The sequence below is a fragment of the Lates calcarifer genome, linkage group LG4, assembly GCF_001640805.2.
Source record: "Lates calcarifer isolate ASB-BC8 linkage group LG4, TLL_Latcal_v3, whole genome shotgun sequence".
Lineage (NCBI taxonomy): Eukaryota > Metazoa > Chordata > Actinopteri > Centropomidae > Lates > Lates calcarifer.
Window position 1 is genome coordinate 17,627,986 of NC_066836.1, and position 19,263 is coordinate 17,647,248.

General features: G+C 41.8%; 3 protein-coding genes across 6 annotated transcripts; 1 reads left to right on the forward strand and 2 right to left on the reverse strand.

The window, feature by feature from the left end:
* Positions 1 to 1,666: 1,666 nt before the first annotated feature.
* ahsg2 (alpha-2-HS-glycoprotein 2) lies at positions 1,667 to 4,318 on the reverse strand. Its single transcript, XM_018677260.2, has 7 exons — positions 4,048 to 4,318; positions 3,396 to 3,506; positions 3,206 to 3,287; positions 2,920 to 3,074; positions 2,714 to 2,809; positions 2,440 to 2,511; positions 1,667 to 2,328 (listed from the first exon to the last, which is right to left on the reverse strand). The coding sequence occupies exons 1-7, from the start codon at positions 4,246 to 4,248 to the stop codon at positions 1,858 to 1,860; spliced, it is 1,188 nt and encodes a 395-aa protein (XP_018532776.1). The 5' UTR covers positions 4,249 to 4,318; the 3' UTR covers positions 1,667 to 1,857.
* A 1,891-nt stretch (positions 4,319 to 6,209) lies between these two features.
* LOC108883777 (sentrin-specific protease 5) lies at positions 6,210 to 11,189 on the forward strand. Of its 4 annotated transcripts, none has more exons than XM_018677252.2 (10): positions 6,210 to 6,516; positions 7,018 to 8,082; positions 8,169 to 8,274; positions 8,454 to 8,601; positions 9,187 to 9,234; positions 9,846 to 9,923; positions 10,114 to 10,251; positions 10,389 to 10,472; positions 10,615 to 10,665; positions 10,756 to 11,189. In XM_018677252.2, exons 2-10 carry the CDS (start codon positions 7,284 to 7,286, stop codon positions 10,870 to 10,872), a joined length of 1,569 nt encoding a protein of 522 aa, XP_018532768.1. In that variant the 5' UTR covers positions 6,210 to 6,516; positions 7,018 to 7,283; the 3' UTR covers positions 10,873 to 11,189. The 4 variants fall into 4 exon arrangements, with proteins under 4 accessions (XP_018532768.1, XP_018532770.1, XP_018532771.1 ...); XM_018677254.2 differs by having other exon boundaries at positions 7,021 to 8,082; XM_018677255.2 differs by having other exon boundaries at positions 6,210 to 6,396.
* Positions 11,190 to 11,442: 253 nt separating this feature from the next.
* LOC108883775 (protein crumbs homolog 1) lies at positions 11,443 to 18,864 on the reverse strand (the record flags this gene model as incomplete). Its single annotated transcript, XM_018677249.2, has 7 exons — positions 11,443 to 12,701; positions 13,211 to 13,333; positions 13,425 to 13,466; positions 13,571 to 14,477; positions 15,858 to 16,023; positions 16,177 to 16,727; positions 17,883 to 18,864. Coding segments are annotated over 7 exons (3,024 nt in total), but the record flags the coding sequence as incomplete, so codon positions are not given.
* Positions 18,865 to 19,263: the final 399 nt, after the last annotated feature.

Consider the following 19,263-nt stretch of genomic DNA (forward strand, 5'->3'; position numbering starts at 1 on the left):
ATTAGATTGTTGTTTTGAGACCTCAAACCTGTGACCTGCCCCTCAAAACTGCCTGATCTTTTGTGTGTGTGTGTGTGTGTGTGTGTGTTTTTTTTTTTTTTTTTTTTTTTTTTTAAACAATTTTAACAATTACCAACATGCATTTCACAATGCTGAGTCATTTCCAAAGTCCTTCACAGTCAGCACAGCAGCAGTCAGTGTGGACTAAACTGGATCACTTTTCATTGTTTTGACTCAAAATGCATTCAATGACCACATCTTCCAAAATTCATCAGCCATTTTTTCACTCAGATTCATTCATCGTCAAAATTCTTGTATATTACATTATACATAACATTACATAAAGACTGTTAAATTTACATTCAAATGTAACACATTATTATATTTGTTACATTACAAAAGTAATCAAGTGATTAAGTTTTCCAACTTCATGCAGTTTCTGGGGTCAGTAAACATGGACCCAGTCAGACACAGAGCAATGACTGGCAGGAGTACATATGTGTGGGAGAACACTGCAGAGAGGAGGAAAACCCAGGGCTGTAGAGTAAGATGTGCCTAGAGCAGCTGTAATTGAATATTATATAAACAATGGTTTATTAATGAAACGCTGATCTGAGAGTGCAACACACACACACACTCTCAGAGAGATTGTATTATAGGATTATTTGACTGATGACAATCAAATAAACACACATAAATGCAAGGATATAAGTAAATGAATAAAAGAGAATATCTGGATAAAGTCGTAAACATAACATTGCACAGAGAACAAATGAAAAACAAACAAAAGACAGGGTAGTCAGTCCGGTCTTCATGATGACACGAGACTGATGAAAGATCCATAATACATAGCACATGACATACTTGAGGAAATAACTGCACACTGCACGGATATGTTGGTGAAGTGTATATATTCTTTCACGACATCACATTACAGTTAATGGTGATGCAACAAATAAATGTGAGTTTTCCCAGTTTGCCAGTTTTCATTATTGCATCTATTACTCCTCTTAAAAGTCTTTAATGAAAGTATTTCAAGTAAGATGTCCAAGTCTTAAAAATAGTCACCCATTTTACATTTAAATCAGTTTTTATGGATATTCCATTGGTATTAGTGCACATATCCACTTGACAGTTGACAGTGACATTCTATTTTTCCTGGCAGCCTATTGTCACAAGACCAAAATGTTGCTTCTCAGGAAATTAAAAAAGACAGTATAATAGCATAAATCAATAGCATTGATTTATAGTTAAAGATTTATGTTAAAGACTCTCAACCTGTAAACATCTTAGTAATGTTTGATGTATTGACCTGTCTTGGACACAGAGCCATGCAGGGCAAGAGTAACCAGTACGTTTTTTTTTTGTTTTTTTTTTGCTGTGGCTGTATTAGTGGAAATGTCAGTGAGTTCACAGGAATGTCATTGGCATGAGTCAACATGATCAGCAAACAGCACTGTGTTTTGCAATCACCCTTAAAGATGTGGCATGAATGATCAAACTTGTTCCGGTACCAGTTTGTTCACTGAAGGTTCTGTATAGAGAGGTTATCGGTGTATCCTCATCAAACCTGTAAAAGGCTTAACATGACTCTCTCCCTCATTGACTGCATGTTTCAGTTCATACTGAAGAATGCATGATGACCATAAAAAACAAACACAAAAAGTTTGGACTTGAGAGATTTATTCAGCACCATCTTTATCAACAATTTTGCAGAAATTTCAGGAGCCGTTTTCAAATACATTATGCACTCTCAACAATTTCAAACAATGGATTCTTGTGTATGTATATCAATCAAAGTGACACTAGCAGCAGTGTATATGAAGGAGGCAAATACAGAGAGTCTGTGGGACCTGTTCACTTGAAGAATCTGACTCTTCCTGGGCACACTGGCACAAGAAGAAGAGGGTCTGTTTGAGCCGCGGGGGTGTCAGCTGGTGCAGAGGCAGCAGCCACATCTCTCTTAAACAAGATGCGAGGGACCTCCTTACTCATTGTGGCATCTGAAGCTGATGCAAAGTCCGCAGCTGGAGCGGGATCAGCAGCAGCATCAGGTGCGGGATCAACAGGTGCAGGATCAGCAGGTACAGGATCAGCAGCAGGTGTAGCAGGTGCAGCAGCATCAACCACTACATGGACTACAGGTACAACTTCAGCTGACTCTGCTGATTCTGCAGACAGAAGGCTGGTCAGAACAGGGCTATAGAGAGTGGTCAGTTTGTGGTGTCTTAGACCATGCTTGTGTGACAGGCCGCCTGTATGTCCGTGGACCATTGGTGGCAAGACAGGAGCTGCAGGTACCGTGTTGTTGGCATCTACAATAGGCATCTGAAAAATTGCATACATCAACAGATCCTTAGTAATAACATTTTCTACATAAATGTAAGATGTTTAAAGTTTTTGGTGATGATTTGGAGAAGTGAAACACAGTATTTTTACCAAAATGGGAAACATCTTGCAGTTCACTGAGTGAGCAGCTGTGAAACCCTTAGCAGTACAAATACCATGTTCCTGGTAGAGAAAAGAGAAACATGATTTTTTCCCCTCTCAACCTTGTTCATTTTTAGTTATTTTAGAGCAGCTTTGGTTGACTAGGGCTAAAACGTATATATATTACAAATCACTCATCATCATAATTTAGAGAACTATTCCTCCATTGTTTTTTTTTTAATGTGTTGTTGTGGAAAACTAAATTGATGCTTTGTGTACTTACAGCGATGGGGTCATTCAGGGGCACACAGGCGCCATCAGTGCAATTAGCCTCAACTACGACATATTCTGCTAAATACACTGGCCCACCAGACACAATCTGAAACAAGGGAAGTATTAATGTACTGACATACACTGTTTAAATATGCAGGTGTATTAAATCCTGTAAAATTGTTGTAATTCCTCTGAACAGATCACGCTTTAGCCCACCTGTGTCGACATCCGTCCAACCTCCAGAATTGTGTAAGTCACATTTACAGTATTGTTATTAAAGGTTGCCAGAGAGGCGTGGACAAAGTCCAGAGCTCTGGTGTCATTTAGTGGAAGGAGGGTAGGACAGCCCAAGCAGAAGTCCTCTGTTGATTCTATTTGTCAGTAAAGAAAAAGACACAAACAGATTTTTGTGTGTAGGTTGATACTTGTGTGGTATGTTCTGTATGTGTGTGTTGTATTTGTGTGTGTTCATATGGCTGAGTGTGTGATCAGGACGTTTTACCCTCTGTTTTACACTTGAATTCGGTGACAGTCAGAGCTCCACCAACCTTCTTCAGCACCACATCACAGTCTCCTTCCACTGCCTGATTGAAGACAAATAATCAGTTTTATATTGTCACTTTTACATTTGGTTGAATTCCCAGTATAAGTATTCCCTAAGTATAAGAGCTTCTAATGCTGTGCAGTCTCACCGTCAACACTTTGGGTCTGACAGTGCAGTTGGCAACAGGTGTGGGGTCCAACACATGACAGTCTGTCTCCAGTAGGTCAATTTCCAGGACATATGTATTGTCTCCAGTAGGCTGAGGAAAGGTGAAAGGAAACACTTAAAACTCCTCTGCATGAGACAGTCCACCACATGGACAAAACCCCTGGCAGTGAAATATTCTGGTGTCATATTTGCATGGCTGAACATGTATATTTCTAATGACACTGAAGAGTAGAGCACAGCTGATCTGTTGCTCCGTAATATTTTCTGACATGTTTGTGGAAATGCATGCATGCAGAGGGATCCAGCACCAACTGTTTAGGAATTTTCTTATATGGACTAAGTCTCAACTGGGGTAAAGTGGTGTTTAGGTGTACAAAATAACACAATGCAAAGACAGAAGAAATATGTACTGTTTAAAATGTGCAATGATTAAGGGAAGTAAGGGTAAAAATTATGCAGATTTCCTTGCTATTGTTTTTGGTCTTTTTTTCTTAATGCAAAGTCATACAATCATAATACAGTTCACATTTTCACACATGTAGCAGATATCATGTTCCCACCTCCAAGTTGATGAAAAAAGAGGTCAGTATCTGTATGTCTTATAACTGCGTAACATCTACTTGCTGACTCACCATGGTGATGATCTTGATGTCCTCGATCCTGTTCAAGGCATACTTGTAACCGTGAGTGTGCTGGGCATTGAGGTAATCCTGAGCCACCATGGCAGCCTCCTCTGCCTCAGGGGAGTCGCACATGGGCCGCAGCACATTGATCTGAGCCCATACCCCGACCAGTAGTCCCACCAGGACCACAGTGATGCCCAGGGGTTTCATTTCTGTGAGAGATGTGAGAGGCTTCAGAGCAGTGGAGAAGATAAGGATGAGGAGAAGAGGCAGAGCTCATGCAACGTGTAGCGTATTTATACTGTACTTCAAACAGGAAAACAGAGCCAAGTTAAACACGGCCATCATCCCTCCGGACTCCTGCGTCGCACGTGGGTTGTACTCTGTTTTAGGACTGCTGCCAAAACAAATGGAAGTCAACAAAGTCTGATGTGAGAGTTTAAATCAGTGATAATCCACTTTTTTTTCTTAAATCTTCAAACAGCTAATAGCTGATAGCTTGATAGCTGTCCCCAGGTCTGGCACCAGTGTTCCTTGAATTAAATATCATAGAAAAAAGCATGAAAAGCTTCATGTTTGAGCACACATATTGTGTAACCAGCTGTGGCTCTCCACAAAGGTCAGAGAGAGTGGTCAGCCACAGAGCAGGGCCCCACTGTCAGCAGTGATTCGGTGCCTTGCTCAATGACTGTTCAGCAAAGAGGATGTTTGCCAACGGGGGGTGTACAGCTGAGGGACACAGACACTCATTGCTGCCGCCCACGTATTTGCTCTGTATTGGACCATCTGCATCTAGTGTCGCTTCAGGTCAGGACCAAGCTACAAGCAGAGATACTGGTGAGAGGATTACAAGAAAAAAGTTTCCTCAAACTGATGTCAGCAATGAAGTACTGATAAAGGACATCCATGTTATATCCATTTTTGTTTTTGTCTTTTTGTTGCTTTTCTTTTTTCATGGCTTTTTAAAAATCCCACATGTCCTGGTTATTTGTGCTGTGTGCGTCTACAGGGGTTTCAAAAATGAACAAACAAATGATCTTAGTAGGTACTAGGGACAAAATTCCTCATAACACTTTTCCTACATGGCTCAATTAGGCCTTATTTGCCCGTTCAACATAAAGGACCAAATGGCAGTTGTTATATGTAAAAACAAGCTGATTATCTGCTAGCCCTGTGGTAGACTGGTGACCTGTCCAGTACCTCGTCTTTCACCCAGTGTCAGCTGGGATAGGCTCCAGACCCCCTTGACCCATCAAAGGATAAGAGAGAGGACACCCAATAATTTCAGCCCCTGCTAAGAAGCACCATCCCTCCATCCATTATCTATACCACTTATCTGTTAAGGGTCGCAGGGGGGCTGGAGCCTATCCCAGCTGACATTGGGCGGGATGCAGGGTACAGATCACCAGTCCATCAACATACATAGACAGACAACCATTTATACTTACAGGGAATTTAGAGTAACCTGCATGTCTTTGGACTATGGGAGGAGCAGGCACAGGGAAAACATGCAAACTCAAGCCCGGCCCAGGCAAACTGGGACCTTGAACCCAGAACCTGAGGCAATAGTGCTCACCACTGAACCAACGTGTCACCCAAGAAAACACTACTTCACATAAAAAAAATTAAAAAAAAAAAAAAAACACAAACAAAAAAAACAACTTACTGAACATTTTAAGTTTTTTCACTGAATGATGTAGTGACATGGCAAGAAACAGTTTCTCTACCAAATAATGAAACCAAACATGGACAGCATTTCTTTGTAGATTGTGAGAATCCAAACATCAAAACACTACAGCTGACATAAAACACTGTTGCCAGGCTTTTAACACCAATCCCTGCTGTCCCGCACTGGTTACATGTGAGTTAGAATTGACTGAAAGATTTTATTGCTTGTGTTTAAAGCCTTGAGTGGTCAAGCTCCTGCCCTGTCTGTGTCCTGCTAACTCTTGATTCAGCTGTGGAACTCACTGCCTGAGGTTATAGGACACTGAGCCAAACTCAGTGTCCTCTTTAGAACCTCTTCTCAAAACTCTGTATATTCATGGTTTTCATTTGGTACGTATATTCCTTGTTTTTACTAGAAATCATACTCATGTAATCACTGCTCCTTCCCTTGTCCTATAGCCACTCAACGGTTTTAGTAAAATCTGATTGGTCGGCGCCTGGATGACGCGTTCTCCATGCGACTCTCTCAGTGTGCTGTGCAGTGTGTGTACATGGTGCGCTGCAGGTTAAGTGAGTTAAACAGCTGAACAGCGGCTACATTAATTATCCAGGGGTTAGACATGCAGGACTTTTGTCAGACAGGAGCTGCCTCCGCTCCGAGGTTTCAGTGAGACAGACGAGGCAGTGACGGTGAGGCAGAGTGGTTGTGTGTGTTACCCACAGTAAACCTAGCTGTGTTAGCTAACGTAGCCAGGGAGGTTTGCATTGAAACACGTGTCGAGAAGATACCAAACCAAGCTGATCTAAACCGTGAGTTTCTGTGGCGTGACGAAACCTGGTTTTAGTCAAAGTCTGTTAACTTAGCCGTGTGGGACATATAGTAAGGTCTCTCACCGCTAATGCACTGCTTTGACAACTTTTAAAATGCATGAGGTTGTGTCTGGGTCTTACCACTTTTGGATTCTGCTAAAACATTAGTGAAAATAACTTGCCTGTGCACACGTGACAGTCCTGGCTCCTCTCAGTGTCGTATTGTATTGCATTGTTTCATCATGTAAGCATCATTTGCATGTTGTAGCTGATAAAAAAAGGAGTTTTTTTTTTTTTACCACCTCATATGTAATATTTACAGTACTGTGCAGCACTGGACAGTTCTATATAACGGTGTATTTCGTGTTGTCATGCTGCAGAATGAATGTGGGACTGATCTGATGCCTCCCTGATTGTATTGCATGATGGACAAGGACATAAACCTCTTAAGTCCCTTTTTAGGAGCACTCCATGTAACAACACATCTGTTCTGTATTGCAGCAGATTAGACTTTGCCTTGTTGTGCTGAGAACACCACAAGAATCGGCAACACAAGGTCAGCTCAGTGGAGTATGGAGGCAGCGTTACACTTGAAGTAGCCATTGGAGACAGTGGACCATGGTCTGCAGTATCTCCTTGTCACAAAGAAGACTAAATAAAATCCAGATTCAACACTGCTGTGTATGAGCTGTCTTGACTCGTTCCCACAGCTGTAAGGATACCCACAACTCCATGTTCTCATGTGACCCTCTGCCAGTCTCTCACTGATGCACCGAACACAGAGCCTCCGGAGCAAAGCAAAGTACCTCAAGAGGAGGAAGGGGTTCATGTCTTCAGTCAATGGAGTTTCTCATCTGTCCAGGCGAGCTAAGAGACGCTTGTATTGTAAATTACAGCTCTGGATGTGGAGGAAGCGGAGAGAGAAATGCCGTTTTGGGATTTTCAGAGCAAAGAAAAGAGCCTGTGGGATCAGCTCTTGCTCCAGCCCCTGCCTCAGTTTAAAGGTACAATCACAGAAAAATAAAAGGAAAGTTACAACGTACCACACGTCGAACTTACAAAATTCACAAGCCAGAACGTCAGCTGTCGTGTCACAGATTGGGTGTGATACTGAGGCTTCAGAGGACAAGCCTACAGGGCAGAATTGCCAGCTGAAGCTACATGAATCTGTCAGTCTGTCAGAAACTTTGATTGTTTCCAGTTCCCTGCAGAACCAGGGCACAGACAGAAATGTTGCTGCAGGTACCGTCATTCAAACCACACTGCCTCAAAGAACAGAAACCTTTGGACAGTTTTGTGAAATTGCAAATGCTTCAAAATATTCTCACACTGTCAAACCCCTGCTGAGTACAGACAGTGAGGCATGTGGGGGGATTACAAAGTTTAAGGTACCAAGGACAATGACGCCAACACAAAGACTTGAAGTCGACTTGCCGTCGGGACAACACACTACTATTACTCCTGATCAGGACCAGGCTCCAAACAGAGATGCTGATGAGAGAGTCACCAGTAAAAAGTCTTCTCAAACTGATGTCAGCCTCAAAGCACTAACTAAAGACATCCACGGTAGATATTTTTTCACCTTTATTTTTTGGTTTCCCTTTGTGGTTTTCAGTGCTATTTGAGATTACAGTGTTTCCATGTTTCTCTAGAATTCCTCAATGACTTCTACAGAACATATGGAAGTTTCATCCCCCTACAAAAGAGTGACGTGTTGAGACACCTGAGGAAGACGTTTAACACTGATTTCAGTGACCGGTAAGTCTTTGTCAAAAATTTAAATCCAACTGTCTTCAGTCTCTACGTGCATGATTAAAACTACTTTTACTTTTTTTTGTTGTAATGTTTTTAAGGTCGTGTTTATAGGTGAAAAAAGTCAGAGGGGTATCTGAAATGATTTGGTTACTGGACCAACAGTTTTATGTTTTCCTCTGCAGGAAAAACGTCATCTTCTCAGAGGTTACCAAATACAGAACTGTGATCGTTCAGAAATCCATTCCCTCCTTCCAGGTGGTCTACAAGAAACACACACTGACACTGGATGATTTGTCGACACTGGCAGATCAGAACTGGCTCAACGATCAGGTTATTATTTAACACACCAAGAATTTCAGTTCTCATGCAGATTTCTGAGTGGAAAGATTTATGTGATGAGCACAAACCTCATTGAGCATTGAGAGAGAGAAAGGAACGGGGGAGTTGAAGGTGTTCCTTTCATCAAATGTGTTATCCAAACACACTTTTGGTGATTGTAGGCAAAAAGCTCAATTTTTTCAATCTGCACAGTAGTTTTGTCTGAAAGTTTTCATGGTATTTTCTTGTCTTTCACCTTCACATTTTCCTGCAACTGCCATTTCTTAATGACATTTGAGACAGTGGAAGTTTCAAGCTCTCCCTGCTTTGAATCATCTAGCTTCATTTAAGTTTCTCAGTCAGTTGCTTAGATGCTTAGATTGGTTGTTAGTGTTACAACAAGGTTTGAAGAGTTAGACAGTCTCCTCTTTACTTGCCTTTTAAGTCACGTGCCACAATTACACTCGATTTTTACATTTTTTAAGTGTGTGTTAGCTGCAGGGGTTGTATTTACTTCTTTTCATTTCAAAAATCAGTAAAATATGTAATTTTCCCTGGAGTAGCCAAACTTTTTAAATATTTTTGACTCTGCTTCAGGTCATGAACATGTATGGAGAATTGATCGTGGAATCTGCCCATCACAAGGTAATCTCATGCTATGTAGATAGCTTAAGATGCGAGACCTTTTTTTTCTTCTCTAATTATAACTATAACGCCAGATGGACTGATTTTTTTTTTTTTTACTTACCAGGGTCATTCAAATATTGCCAGTAATTAGTAATTAATTGCAGTGGCTAGCCAACAGCCTGGTAACAGGGAAACAGCTTGCCTGTTGTCAGTGTAAAAATGACATGTTATTGTTAATGATATGTTCTTCGTCAGGTGCACTGACTTCCTTGAGTCTTGTCCTCACTTAAAGGTTGCCAGACATTCCAGTGCATATTTCCCAAAATGTTGAACTATTCCTTTTATTAATCACAATATTTGCCTATAAACCAGACTGTGTCACAATCAGAGAAATATCCTATTTCTTGAACTCTTGTCTGCACAGCACTTAAAGAACACTTGGTAATAACCATTGAGCATGTGCTTGCTGGCCCAGATGTTTTCTTCAGAGCTTACCCAATGTGTTTTACTTTCATAATATGACTAGAGTAGGATTTAAACAAATAAAAAATGCAAAACACACAGACAAATTCTGATTGTATTATAGATGTAGTTTTCTACCTTTGATCTCCTTATCTCTTCACTCCTAGGTCCATTTCCTCAACAGCTTCTTCCACCGGCAGCTCATGACTAAAGGATATGAAGGTGTTAAAAGATGGACAAAGCAGGTAGAGTCTGATGGATGTGCTTTGATAATTTATCAGTGTTTATTATGTCGATTTCTGTACATTTGAGGAAAAAAATGAAAGATTAAATCACATTTGCTGCCTCAAATCATTAAGAGATGGCACTGACTAAGAAATTAAGTGGAAGCAGAGACTGAGAGTGAGTGGTTTTAACCCCATCTGTCTTGCACAGGTGGATTTGTTTTCCAAGAGTCTGCTCTTGGTGCCTATCCACCTGGAGGTTCACTGGTGTCTGGTGACTGCTGACTTTGTCAAAAAGAAGATTTGCCTTTATGACTCTCAAGGGAACGCGCTCCAGAAGGTTGCAAGGGTAATAACAGATTTCATGTTTTTTTTTTTTTTTTGTCACTCTAATGGTGTACACAAAGATTTCAGTCACTTTTCCTGAAGTAATTTAAAGTCGTTATCTGTAGTATATAGTGGTTTTCTTCGCTTTGCTTTCAATAGAACATCCTGAAATACTTGATGACAGAAGCAAAGGAGAAGCAGCAAACAGCTTTTGAAAATGGTTGGGCAGTGTCGTTCGATGAGGTACGTAGTCACTGATGTTTTGTCCTGAAATGTCACCGGCTGGTGTCAGAGGCCTCCTGCAGGCTGAGAGCATCACCTGCTGGAGATTCACCCAGCAAACTCACTGACATGATGTCTTGTCTCCCCCTGCTGTCCTTCACAGAAAATCCCACAGCAGACCAATGAAAATGACTGTGGAGTTTTTGTCCTGGAGGTAACATGCTGTTCCTGCCTAGACTTCAATCATTACGTTTTTTTTTCTCAACTGTTTATTCATTACATAATATCTCTCTTTTGCTCTCAGTATTCTAGATGCCTTGCTCTTGCAAAACCTCTGCAGTTTTCACAGGAGGACATACCAAAGATACGTAAGAGGATCTACAAAGAGCTCTGTGACTGTAAGCTCCATGAAGAGGGCTGACCAGTATCTTACAGTCGTATGTCTGTATCTATGTATTGCTGATAATTATGTGCTGCTTATTATCTGGATATGAAATCAGCAGTCCATGCTCTCTCTGTGCAGGGCTTCACTGCTAACTCACAGAGTCACTTTTGTATCAGGTGCACTGTTTAAACTAAACCATAATCCCTGTATGATGTCTGTATTTATATGATCAATGTTTCATCAGGCATGTTATTTAGAAAAAGAAAACATTGTTCCTGGAGTTTACACATCTACAGTGCACCACCAGAGCCTTACTGAATTGACTGCCTATTAAAATGGATTGAATTTGTCAAGATCTGTGTCTGTGTTACCTATTTACTGTTTAAAATAATAATGTACATCTTATTTGCACTTTTTTATTTAGCATTGTCGACTTGTAGTGTGATGTTTTGCGTCATGGTTTACCTGTTAATTCTGGATAACTGAGTAGAGACTAGATGTATTTTGTTTGTTAAAGTTATTCAACTGGAATCAGCGGTTTTTTTTTTTTTTTTTTTTTTTGATAATAAACTCATGTATATGAAGTTTTAAATAAAAGCAAAGTGCTTCCAGACACTTCACAAAGTTTATTTTATGTTTTCATCTTACAGATCAGATGCTGTATGCACTGCATGCAGAATATTCTTTTTTTTTTTTTTTTTTTTTTACTTAAGGTTACATTACAACATTTGTAAATACATAACTTCCTAGATATAGACAGGTATTTTATGAATCTCCAGCACATGATAACTGTATGTGAGTGTGTCCCTGAACAGTTATAAAATATGGTATACACTGATTAGAAAACTGTTCCAGAAAAAAGTGGAAATTTTAAGGCACAAGGAAAACTCTAATGTGTGGTTTTCAGTATGAGAACCAGATAAAATTATTATACTGTAATAAATATGGTGCAATATGTAATATTAATTACCAAATAAATCTGTTGACAACAGACATGTCTATTACTGACCTCGTCAGTACACTAGATAAAATTAAATAATTTTACAAACGATATTTATTGCAACAGTTCCTTGTCCCCGCCTGATCTTGTGAACTCACTCCTCGTGTTAACTGTCCAGAGCTGAGATCAGAAAAACTCATCTGTTAATTTATCTAAAGGTGTGGTAACATGGTCTGCAACAACAGTCTCATGTTAAAAGAAATAGATTTGGAACATAGCCTCTTGATTGCTGAGGAAATTGCTGACTTTGTCTTAGATACACACCTGTTTTATCACAAGAGGCCATGAAAGAGAGGAGCTTTGCTTCACTACTGAGACTGTGTAGATACATTTACTCTAAATGTCTATGTGGATGTGTGTCTGCCCACAGGAAGAGACAAAAATGAAAGAAGACAAACTATCATTCATACAGCAGTGAAGAAGCAGCCTGTCCAGAGAAAGATGAATTCACCAACAGATGTTGTGGTTCATCCCTTTTGTATGAAATAGAATAAACAGGCTGTACACATTACATGATTACATAAAATTCCCCTACGTTATTAAAATGTACTGCAACATGACCCCATTTCTTGACCAATAGTCAAGTTTGACCATAACAGACAAGGAGGTGGCCTAATCATTAACATGGAATCCCCACTCAATTTCTGGCTCATCATCGAGGCGAATCACAAGGTAGGACACCAACTGGAAGAGATTCTGCCACAGGCCCAAGAAGAGGTACAAGTAGAAGTCGCTGACGTCTATTTGGCAGTGTATACCTGAGTAATTCATATCGCAAACACACTCAAAACTGTTCACGTAGTTGACACAGAAGCCTCCGTTCATACATGGCTCCGAGGCACATTCATCCACATCCTTCTCACACCTGGATGGAAGAATAAGGACAAGAATTATGGAACAAAAACATGTAAAGCATCATGTAAAACATTGCAAAAAGGCAGTCTTATTCCTGTAGTAATTTATATCATTGGCCACTTGGGGGCAGCGGAAACAAGCTATAATGACATTATAATATTGACATGGCAAATCTGTTAGTTCGTCTGCACAGACACAAACCAACACTAACATTTGAACTTGTGTTTTTGATCAATTCAAACACCTTACACACACACACACACACACACACACACACACACACACACACACACACACACACACATTACATATAAATGTTTGATCCAGTCTCAGTATAGACTGACAATAGCAGCTTTAAGCTCAGGCCCAGTGCAGGGTTTTGTGTGTGTCTCAGACATATGAACAAATCAGTCTTTAAAATCTGGGTGGTCCTGTCTGAATATTGAGCAGTCCCATATGGGCCCATTAGGACCTGACCCACATTGTAAAGAGGATTAAATATCATTATGCATGTCCTACCACTGTCCTGTGAAGCCAGGCAGGCAGTAACAGGTGTTGTCTGCTTCGGAGCAGTTCCCTCCATTAAAGCAGTTGTATTTCCATCGTGTACCCATGCATGCACTTACAGGCAACTGAGGAAGTCTTAACAGACAAAAGAACACGACAGGAAATGAAGTTAACATCTTCTATGAAAATGTGTTTATTTTTGGTCTCTGACGTAAGAAGCACTTACGGATTTGTCTCAATGTACCATGGGATTTCAGGAACTTTGTCACTGCAGGAAACAAATGTGTAAATCAGCTTGTTAATAGGTGTGTGTTACTGTAACTGTTACTATTTGGTGCCAGAGAGATATTAATAAAGTGTTAACGAACTCACTCGCAGTACTGGCCTGTCAGGTTTTGAGGGCAGAGGCAGGCATAGCTCTGGAAGCCTTTGAGGCACGTGGCACCATTGCTGCAATTGCTGTTTTCACACATATCGACTTCTACCTCACACTGTTCACCGCTGTACCCAGGCTCACACACGCACTCGAATCCCCCAGGTTTATTGATGCAGTTGCCATAGATACAGGGGCTGGAGGCACAGGCGTTTGTCGGGTCTTGACACAGTGGCCCTGTCCACTCTGAGGGACACGTGCAGTGATGCAGGTCAAACAGGTCCTCACACGCACCCTGGTTGTGACAAGGGTTTGGTGCACACACACTGACTCCCCAGCAGCCGTATTGTGGGGCAGCATTGCCATTAATCCTCACAAATTGCTCATCCTGAGGTCTGGGAAGGTTCAACTCTGTGTCAAGGTGGAAAGGGAGAAGAAGGCCTCCGATCTCCACAGAACCCAGACAGCCAGACAGGGTCACTCCAGCATCTAGGCTCAGTCCCCCCAGGAAAATGTCTGCTCCTTCCCTAAGAAAATCCAGGTCCCCTGTAGCTGTTTTGGAAATGCTTTGCTCCTTCTGGCTTCCATCCGTAGCCATGATCCACCTGGAGGTTGGGAGTGTCTTGTTCTCCATGCTGAGCACCACAGTGTGCCACTCTCCATCACTGACTGGACCCTGGCTTTGAACTGTCACCTTGTCATCTCCAGCCTGGATCTCCATAACCAAATGAGAGTCCTGGATGGATATTGTAAAGTAGTCGGAGCCCTTCTGTGCGTGCAGTAAGGTGGCAGCGAACTGTCTTGTGCGGAGGTTGAGGAACACACTGGTGAGGCTGCGCCTAATCTTTCCATTGCTCCGATACTGCAAAATGCTGCTTTCAGCCCGAAATGTCACATTAGACAAACCTGAAAGAAAGAAAATGAAGAGACTTTTTAATGTGGTATTCCCAATCATTAAATTAATTACAGTACCATGGCACAGTGCCCTTTCTTACAATAATTGTGCCTGTGAAACATTAAATACTTTGAAAACCTGATTTCAAATCTTTAAGAATAATTCAACACTAGGCTGTAAAGCAGCTACTGCACTCTGGTTAAAAGTTTCAAGCCTGTTTCATCCGACCGTGTGACTGGTTGCATCTGTAATCATAGTGATGTCAGGGTGTCCTAAAGTACACTTGTACAACACTGCAGGAAAATAAAAAGGGATCCACTGGAGATCAGCAAAGACAAGATTTTTAGGGGGTGTTAATTTACTCTAATAACAGTAAACACTCTTTACTAAATAACCAACAATCAAAGTTAAGGTTTTGAACTTTGACTGTATATAAAGACTGTATATATTTTTATATACAGTCTATGGTTTTGAAAAATATTTATCAGAATTGTGAGGGTGTGGTTTGATCAGATGTGATTGACAATGTTGGCAATATAAGCAAAAATTCAGCAACTGGCATCATGTTATGATGCAAACATTGCTCAATCCTTATTGGTGCATGGAGGTATGGGACACTGCCTCTTTCCCAGTTGAGCCCTGCCCAATTCAATTCACCAAGATAAACAGGACAAAAACACAATTACAGGACATTTTATGTAAAATAACCTCAGCCTTTAGTAAAAAATCTATATATTCATGTAATCACTCAGAATATGAAGCAAATTTTTTTTTAAAGGGCCTTTTAGGGCCTTTACACTATTTCCGTTTGTTTAATCTGGTAAACTGAACAACAGACAAAACAGACTGCCAGCAAAGTGCACACAGTGCGACCTACTGAAATGGCTTCGACTGGCAGCTTGTCTAGATCAGTGGCTCCCCTCCCTCTCTCTTTGTGAACATGTGACATCTCCAGGAAGACTTGTCATCATAAACTTCCACAGGCATGTGGTGGTAGACTTAATCTGACCAGGGATTACCACGTCTTAGAGGAATCCTATACAGGATCCCTGCCTCAACTCTGTTCCCTCCTGTAATCAGCCGCAGTGTAATTAATCAGCGCCTGCACCCATGAGTGCCCTGAGGGGACCGCACGCTGCAGACAGTCCCTTCAGTGGATACCAACTAAGATCAGAAATGTGCTAATAAGAGGCTTACACATTTATTATGGATCCTTATTCTTGCCAATCTTTTTACATGTCAAGAACAAGAATAGTAACTTAGGCTGTGCACAATATATTATGTATAGCATAGAGCCTATTTTTTTCTGACCCACAGTCATATATTTTTAGGACATGTTCTTCCTAAGACAGGAACCGTGCAACCACAGGCCCTGATCTAAGGATACTTACACTCAAAGCCCTGAAAGCGGGGCTGACAAACAGCACCGGCGGGGCAGGGAGACAGCTCACACCATTTGACCTCCTCACAGCGCTGCCCTGCAGTGTTGGGGGGGCAGTTACAGATGAAGTCATCCCACATGGAGTAACACACTCCCCCATTGAGACAGGGGTTGACCTAATCAAGAGAAAACAGTCAAAATCAATCTAACAATGCTCCCTGTGAGTTCTACAATGTCCACTGTCCTTATTGGTGCACATAAGGGATGGAAATATGTCACTAGTTCATTCAAGACAATATAGTGAACATGACAGCATTGATATAACTCACAGCACAGGCGTTGTCACTGCTGCATCCTTGTGCAACGTGAACAAGTTGCTCCAGGTTGTAAAATTCCACTGGAGTTTCTATTGGATAGAATTGCAATCGTTTGCGGTTAATCCTCAGATCCTGGACACAGCCCTTAAAGTAGCCACCAAACGAAGCAGAGGCCCTTGAGTCTGGTAGCCCTCCAACGTAAACCAGATCACCAGGATGGACTTGGATGTGCCTGATGGTCATAGAGCCCTGGTCTTGCCCTGACTGGGACAAACCGGCTGCTGTTCCCTCCAGCTTCACAGTCACCAGGTGGAAATGGCCATCGCTGACAGCACCTCGACCACCCAGGGTCTCAAAGTTGTTGACCTGAACTTTGACCCTGCCCTCCTCCAGCCACAGGCGAAGGTACTGGCTGGTACTGTTGGCCAGAATGAGGAGCAGGCTGCTGGACTGTCTGGTGCGAATGAACATAGATATAGTCACTGTATCACCTGGGTCATCGTCTAATGAGAAGACAGCATAACTCTCCAGGTCTTTGTTTCCAAACCTTGCAGTGATATACTCTGTATGGGTACAGGGAAAAGAGAGAGAAGTCAAATTTAGATAAAACCAGAGAATTTGATAAGAAGATCGATGCCACTCTAATGTCTGTCTAATAAACATGAAGCTACAGCTGCCAGTTAGCCTAGCTTATCATAAAGATTGGAAACAGGGGTAAACAGCTAACCTGGGTTTGTCCAAAGGTAAAAAAAAAAATCTGCCGACAACTACTGCCTGCCAATTAACAGGTCATATCTGAGGTGTGTAATCTGTGCAAAAATGAAAATATACAAATGACAATTTGCAGTTTGACAGGATAAATTGGCTTCTTGGCTGGGAACGGCAACATTCAGGTGTTTCTGTACATAAACCCTCAACAGTAACAGTGAATTGCCCTTTTAAACTTAGATTCCCCATTTCCATGCTGTTGAGCTAAGATAAGCTAATCGACTGCTGGCTGTAGCTATTTAATGGACACACATGACAGTGCTTTTGTTCTTGATCTAACTCTACACCAGAAAGTGAATAAGTGTGTTTCCCAAAATGTCAAACTATCCCTTTAAGCAAATGAAACATTTGATTGTTGTGCAGTTATCTGCATTGTGGACCAGAAGCTTCTCATTAACTTAATAAAAGCTTGTACTGACAGACAGGTGAGGGTATGGACAATTGTTTTGACAATGACATCCCTCTTCATTGAACAGAGGAAGCTGCTGAGGACGCCAACCAAAGAAAACACGCCTACATGGTGTGAGTCCACAAGGCTCGCTAATTTGTTGAAGTGAAGCCTTTCCAGGTAGAACTCCTGAAACCCACGTTTTTTTAATCCTCTGCCCAGGTGAATGCCTCCTAATTGCATGACTGAGTGGCTGAACTCTGCTATTTGTACCAGCTCTGTAAGCTCCTTTAAGGTCTACTGACTATCTTTATCATCCTGCAGGGCAGCGTCTCTTCATAGCTAACCATTTAGACTTCTGCAGTGACGTGACTGACGTTGAACTTGACTCGACCTGTACTTGTTCTCACAGCATGTCTTCTTCTAATTCTGCCTGCAAAAGAGTCATTTGTCAAGGAGAACATCCTGAAATCAATGACAGACAATAAGTGTGCCACCTGAGCTTTTCCTGTACAGTATGTGCAGAGGTTAGTGTGAGTGGATGTGCATGTGTGTGTCTTACCATCTGCACAGTTGTTTCCCTCATATGGTCTGTGGCACTCACACATGTAGCTCCTCCAGCCCTGGCTCACACAGCGCCCTCGGTTCTGACATGGGCTGCTGTCGCACTTGTCTTTGTCACTGCATCCCACGGTGATGTTTGCCCAGGTGTCTGAATTTTCTGGCACTATAACAGGCAACACCAGATGTGAGTCCACAAGCACATCTCTGAAGCAGCCTAGAAAAGCAGGCGGGTAGCCTGTTTCATCCACCGCTCTGCCTAGACCCCAGCTCTCTGCTACTGCTCCCATGAAGAGGCTTTGACGAACTGTCCCTGGCTCGGGGAGAGCAGAGGATTGATCGAGCAGCTGGGCTTCAGTGCTGGAGTCTCTGGTGCAGCTTCCCTCAGTGCAGAGCAGCCTGATGAGACTAACCACGCCGCCCAGTGATGCTTCCACTGTGTGCCACTTGTTGTTGGACAAGTACTCTGGGAGCTCTTGAACCAGTGTGCTGGAGCCTTGACCTCTCCGGCTGTGGAGGCAGAGATGCCCGTCCATGAGCTCGATGCTGAGGAGCAGGTCGTCCACTCTGCGCTGCAAAAGGGTGCCGACTGGCCTTCCTGTCTTGAAGCTGAATGTGACATGAAGAGGAGCCTCTGGGTCTAGAAGCTGTGTCTCTATGTACATGTAGCCTCTGGACTCAAAAGAGAAGACTGTGGGGGTCTCACATTTTGAGCCAGTGAAGCCAGCAAGGCAGGTGCATGTGTAAGTGTGCTGATCATTTACAAGTAAAGGAGAGCATATTCCTCCATTCTCACACTGGATGTCATCACAGCCTGAAAGTGCAATTGTGCAAGTCTCCCCCCCATATAGGCGCCCATTTTGGCTCTGTTCGGAGCAAAGGCATCTGAAACCTCCATTGTGGCGCTCACATACGCCACCATTTTGGCATGGCTGCTGTTCACATCCACTGACGTCCTCACTGGACAAAGTGCCTGAAGAAATGATTACAAGCCATTACAATGTTTTACAAATGTAAATATGAACTTCAAAAATAAAGATGAGAAACAAACAAAAGTGAAAAAAAACATGCTACTCAAACAATTGCTTAATTTAAATTTAGACAATTAAAAATGTTTCAGACATATGAAATAAATCTAGAGTTTAAAGCAACTGTACAAACACATGTTGTGTATTATATTCTACACAGAGAAAAATATACAAATTATTACCCAACTGACACAACTATACTGGCTTAAAGATATTTACAAATAATATTCATATCTTATTACAGCATATATATACCGAATCTAAAGATTACCTGCATAAAGCAACCATAACATCCACACATGTATGCTGTATCTCAACATTGTCCTCAACCAGTCCTCCAGATTACTAGTTGTT

Bases quoted from the DNA above. Each gene is read 5' to 3' on its own strand.
- ahsg2 (XM_018677260.2), bottom strand. From the start codon at position 4,248: ATGAAACCCCTGGGCATCACTGTGGTCCTGGTGGGACTACTGGTCGGG. The intron at 3,075-3,205 runs GTAAAACGTCCT...ACTGACAAATAG, and splicing joins ATTCAAGTGTAAAACAGAGG to AATCAACAGAGGACTTCTGC. The intron at 2,512-2,713 runs GTAAGTACACAA...TTTCTCTACCAG, and splicing joins CCCTGAATGACCCCATCGCT to GAACATGGTATTTGTACTGC.
- LOC108883777 (XM_018677252.2), top strand. From the start codon at position 7,284: ATGCACCGAACACAGAGCCTCCGGAGCAAAGCAAAGTACCTCAAGAGG. The intron at 8,275-8,453 runs GTAAGTCTTTGT...TTTCCTCTGCAG, and splicing joins AACACTGATTTCAGTGACCG to GAAAAACGTCATCTTCTCAG. The intron at 10,252-10,388 runs GTAATAACAGAT...TGCTTTCAATAG, and splicing joins CGCTCCAGAAGGTTGCAAGG to AACATCCTGAAATACTTGAT.